The following is a 5,888-nucleotide window of genomic DNA, read 5'->3' on the forward strand; positions in this document are numbered from 1 at the left end:
ATAAGCTTTCGTGGGTAAGAACCTCACTTCTTCAGATGCAAGAACTTCTTCACTTCTTGCATCTGAAGAAGTGAGGTTCTTACCCACGAAAGCTTATGCTCCCAATACTTCTGTTAGTCTTAAAGGTGCCACAGGACCCTCTGTTACTTTTTACAGATTCAGACTAACACGACTACCCCTCTGATACTTGACACCATGCAAAGTTCAAGTTGGCTGCTCAACCTTAACTATACTCAGATCATTAGGGGTCTGTGCTCTTATAAAGCCTTTAATTACAATTGCTGTGTGTCTCTGCCTCTAACTATTGCCATAGTTCTCCTAGCCATTGACATCACAAACAGAGATCCAATAAGTTGCTTTACAGTTAGTCAGATGCTGAAAATATTAATACTCTGTAGTTAGCTATTTTGTTCTGAATGAATCTTCACTTTGTGCAATCGTAAGTGAAAGTAGTCATGGTCTTATTGATGTTTAACCTCATGTGAGAGTTTTAAAATGTAACCAGACCTGCATTTTCATAGTGTGGGCAATAATCCTCTTTTATTTATTTCTTCTTAGACATCCAGGCTACTTCATGGAAATCAATCAACTCAGCTTATTCTCTCTGCTGCTTTCCCACTACAACAAAGCACTTTTACTCAATCACACCACCAGCAGCATCAATCTCAGCAGCAGCAGCAGCAGCAACTCTCACGACATAGAACTGACAACATGATTGATCCTTCCAAAGTTCAGCCACAGTAGCACGGGGATTCACTTCTTCTAGAAGCAAACAGCACGGAGGAGCTGCTCCATAAACAGTTGCACTGATGATAGTAGAGGTAGAAGTCCAAAGGCTTTATAAAGTACAGTATTGAGGTCTACTTCTAACTTCTGGGAATCTGTTTGCAGAAGAAACTACTACAAAATGTTGTGGAGGTACCTTAGATACAAACAGCAAAAAGATAACAGGGACATGGCCAACTTTGACAGTCTTTTAGTTGTCCCAATTTCTGTGTTCTAAAGGATGTGCTACCACGTAATAACTTGTCCAGATCAAGTCTCAAACCCTCAATGAACCGAAAAGGGTACTAAAAATGTTGGTATCTTTAGCAGTTCTGTAAGTTTGTCAAATGTGACCATGGACACACAGTTGCTCACAATAATGCTACAAATACAGTCCAAAAGACATTTAATTTTTTTTTTCAGATGATTATGGGACAAGTAAATATTTTCAAAATGTTGTGTGGAATCAGATTCTGTATTGTACAGATGTAAAATAATGTGTATATGTCTGGATAAAAGGAGAGAGAGCAAAAATATTTTATATGATGCATGAAAATGTAATCTTGTTGTTTGTATGTTTGAATGTTTCCCTAAATTCTCACACCATGCTCCGACTAATATTTTCCTCTGTTCTACCCTTTTGTTTACAACTTGATGCATCATAATTTTCACCCTTAATGTGGGCACAAGTCTCTTGTTTGTGCTTTGTCTGCGATGTCACGGTTTGTTCAGTGAGGTATAGTGTGCTGGTTAGTGGATTTTTTGGGGTTAAATTATTGATGAAACTGTTTGAACTGATGGTCACGCATCAGGATTCAAGACATTCAGATTTCAGAAATATCATCCATCATTTCACAATTATTCATTGTTTTTTGATTGAAAAATAGGAATTTGCACTGCTTTATTGTGGATGGTTTGGAATTTTACTCCCCAAAGCTATCTTTTGATATAGATCATAGTTGGAAATATTTATGTAAAAGGTTTTAAAAAAACTACATGAAAGTAATTTTCAAGAATGTGTCAGTTATAGGAGTAATTTGCACAACAATATATTTACACTTAATAACATTTTAGGCACTTTTTAACCACCTTCTCTGTGGTGAGAATTGTAACTTTTTAAAATATGTTGGAATCTTTTTATTCTCCTTTAAAAATTAGATCTTTCTTTAGTCAGAACTGATTCAGGGTCATTTTAAAACAAAAAAACAAGAAACCCATAGTGCCTTGATTTTAATTCAGGTGATAACATTAACATCTTGAATTATGTTGTCTTGAATCTGTTACGATTTTACAATTTTGAAGTCTTAGTACAATCTCAACAAAATGTGTTTCTACTTCAGAGCTATATCTTGTTTGTGTTCATATATACAAGTATTTTAACAATCGTCTGAGTTGAGATCATGAGCATTTTTTAAAGGAGTGCCTCCCCCCTCAAACACTAAAATGGAAACAGGTATCTAATGATTTACCTGTAAAGTGTTCAGAGAGTAAGGAGTAGCACTCTTTAGTGGCTCCAAAACAGAGATTAGTCATTTTGGAGGGGGATTAATCTGACACTTTTTAATCAGATCAAATCCAATTTTACTTTATTGATTGGAATTTAATGGAAAAATAAAGAGGGGATTAGGACTGCATGTTTAACACTCTGAGTATTGACTTAAAAGGGATACCACTAAACTAAGACTTCAAAAGGCAACCTCACTTTATAAAGACAATAAAAAGTTCCAACAGAAATGATTTCCTATTTTTAAATGTTCAGTAGATTTCTATGGTACTACTTCGTACAAATCACATCTGCAGAGCAAAATGAGCTAATACCAAGATAGACTTGGTAGTTAAAAAAGAAAATTAATTAAAATTAACACTGAGGAGGGAAAGTTTTTAGTCAAGAAGCTGAATTAAGTCAGAGTATTAGGGAGGAGCTGTATGAATGTAACCAAATTGTGGTGGAATATTAAATATTAGGAACAGTTTGATTGTATTATTGGGTGACCAGAGCTGACTGAAAGGTAGTGCTAAGTTAGTGAACACTAGATGCAGTTACCTTTTGAGGCTTCTTCCTAAAATGAGCTTTGGCCTCTCCACTGTCATCTCCTCATCAGATTTAGCCCCTCACCTCCAAACCATAAAGCAACAGGTCAACAGTGGATCCTGGGAGAATCACAGTGGAAAAGGGAGGAGGGCGTAAGAAGTAAAGAACCAAAGAGAACTGGATTGGTTTCTGCTCCAGGAAGTCTCTTGCAACAAGGAGTAGGAACAGATACAAATATTAAACATATCCAGGAAACTTTCCATTTCTGTGCTCTTTAAAGGCGTTTCTGTCATTCCCTGAACCAATATAATTGTCAGAAACATATATTTTTTTTAAGTTTTAGAAAAGCAAACCTCCATTGACTTCCCCCCCCCTCCCCAAATTGCCTTGCTAATCCTGCCATACCATTCCACCTGTATCCAAAATTTAAGCTGCATTGACCAGAGGTCCATTCCATAAAGACTTTTAGTGGGAAATAGACTTGTTAGGTAAAGGTTTTAACCTAATTACAATAATAAAATAGCACTAAAGAAGAAAATTGGGAGAGCTTTAATATTACTCTTAGAAATATAGTGTGGTGGTAAAACCAGCCGATAAGCTGTAGCAGTTGCAGCTACAGTAAATGCAGAGCATAACCAGCAGACAGCTGAGAGAGTTTTATATATAAACTTCATTCAAACCCCTTCTATCAACCAAAAAAATACCGTGGTGTGCTGTTGTAGGTCAGACAATAAAAAGGCAGCCTAACTTAGGTGTGAGAGGTTTTTATATAAACATAGCTATTGGAAGAGAACTAAGAGGAAAAAATCTGTCCTTTGATCAAGAAGCCTTCCATAAGCTCAGAGGGAAAAGTCATCCAAAAATGAAGCTACACTTTACCTGCTAGCTGATAAAGAGAAGAGGGGGAATTCTAAGAGACTGGAAAATTATTACATACATTTGAAAAGCTTCTGCCACAATTCCGGCAAACGTTAAAACCAGAAAAAGCACACAGTATTTCACTGACTCTAATTGGCGTGGATGCTCGGCTTCTCTTTCACTGACTATTAAAGGATTTGTGTTCAAACAAGGTGCTCACTTCTACTCCTATTAAAGTCAATTGCAAAACTCCATTGACTTCTGTGGGAAGAAAATTGGGCCCCAGTTTTTCTCTCTTCTAATCAGCCTGCTGCTTCTGCCCAGCTTATTCGCTGGTGTGGCAAACCTGTTGTTTGTGACATCCCAATAGATATCACAGCAGCAAATGCTATGATGTTTAATGTTACAGAATGACTCTGACAGGAGTGAGGAAGTTGGCTAAGAAGGAGAAAATGTTGTACTATGGATAAATGCCTTGGTGACATACAGTTAAGTAAAATATCATGCTGTATTTTCTTAATAGAGTTTTGATGAGAAAATTAGTAAGTTTGCCTGGGTTGGGTGAGAACTCAAAGAAAAGCCTCAGAATTTCAGAGGGAAAAGAAATATAGCTATTTTTATATTATATTTAATATATGTTATATTTGTATATAAATATGAAAAGATTATAGTAAGAACTCTCCATATGCCTTCCATTTTATCTAAACGTTTACCTCCTGGTGCTATGGCTCCAGTGTATCACCATCTTTGTAGGCATTATGCCTGCTGCCAACCAACATCAAAGATAATGTTCCAATATCCTTACAACAGATAGGCCCCAGTTCAGCAGAGTGCCTAATTTGAAGCATGTAAGTTAGTCCAATTTAAGTGAATGCTGACATACCGTGCTGAATAGGGTCCTCAGTTCTCCTCAGTGCCCATGCTGGCAATTTTTCATGGGAAAAGGAGAAACCCTCGCAAGACTCGAGTAGCGCAGTTTAAAAAAAGGTTTTGGAATAATGATAAGCACTTTACTGAAAAGAACTATTCGGAAAACAGTTAATTATTTTAGGCAATGGAACGGTTCAAAAGTGGCCCAATGGAATCCAAATGTAGAAAACTGTCAAAGAGGCATTTCTGGAAAATGTTTCTAAATGTGGTGATCCTTTGAGGCTCTAAGTGTGAGATTAAAAAGGCATCTAAAATTGGTTGATTTTGTTTTAATATGGCCATGGGAAAGGCTAAATCTACATAAATACTAGCTTCTTTTGAGATTTCTTTTAAAGTTGCACAATTGCCTGTGAGAAAGAAATGATCAGGAGGCTTATTAGCCTGTTCAGTAATTCTAAACGGCCCTTGGGATTATAATTTGCATTAAAATATGTGTAGAGGGTTTACAGATGTGGCCTTTAGTAGACTGTTGCAGTCCCCAATTCTAGAATAACTAGTATTCTTAGAGATAAAACCAGATGTAGTTATGAGTACATTTTAAATGCCATGGCATCATGCAATGTCAGCACATGCATGTTAGATTCGTGTCTCCCTTTGAAATCATTCTTGAAACAAGATACTCATTGAGAAGGGCTGGGGAAATTATTATTTTTGGCTAAAAGGGAGAAAAAGACCAGCATAGTACTGAATCTTCTTTTTTTACTCATCCCCAGTGGAAAAAGTTAAAAACTATTTGAAACTAATTGGGATAAAGAATTTTGTATGCAGAATATTTGAGGTTGAATGTTGAATGGCTCATAGTAAATGAGATAAACTTTGAGAGATTTTTAAATTAAATCTGGTTGTCCATTAGACCTTTTTTTTTTAATATCCTGATTTTAACACTACATTCCTTGTTTTTTTCTTTAATAAACAAGTAATTTACAGGCTCTGTTTGCTTCATGCTTTGTCATCTGCATGGGTTTGGCCAGCATGGTATGCTAAATTGTACCTATAAATAAAAAGGAAAAACAAAACACTGTGTATGAACAAAATACTGTATTGCCTGATATGGAGATCCCAGCCAAGAGAGGTGCTGCACTAACAGACAATCAAAATGGGTGACTATTTATGAAAGACTTTGGGGAATGATCTTAAAGAAGTAACTGCTTTGAAAGCAGTTGTTTTTTTTAAATAAGGTAAAACTATTTATTTTAAAATATATCAATTGGATTGAATTTTGAGTTTTTAAGCAGTGTTGAATTCACAGTGTCTTGGGTTTTGGTTTGGTTTTGTACTTTCTAACTGGCATTAGAACTGTATA

General features: G+C 36.0%; 1 protein-coding gene across 1 annotated transcript in view; it reads left to right on the forward strand.

Annotated features, from left to right (window-relative positions):
- Positions 1 to 5,445, forward strand: part of CLOCK (clock circadian regulator) — a 44,136-nt gene extending 38,691 nt beyond the window's left edge. The window contains exon 20 of the mRNA XM_029910619.1: positions 559 to 5,445. Coding sequence (XP_029766479.1) covers positions 559 to 744 — 186 coding nt within the window. The 3' untranslated portion in view covers positions 745 to 5,445. The remainder of the gene's footprint in view (positions 1 to 558) is intronic.
- The last annotated feature ends 443 nt before the right edge of the window (positions 5,446 to 5,888 follow it).

Source organism: Terrapene carolina, unplaced genomic scaffold (genome assembly GCF_002925995.2).
Source record: "Terrapene carolina triunguis isolate 2854851 unplaced genomic scaffold, T_m_triunguis-2.0 Scaffold66, whole genome shotgun sequence".
NCBI lineage: Eukaryota > Metazoa > Chordata > Testudines > Emydidae > Terrapene > Terrapene triunguis.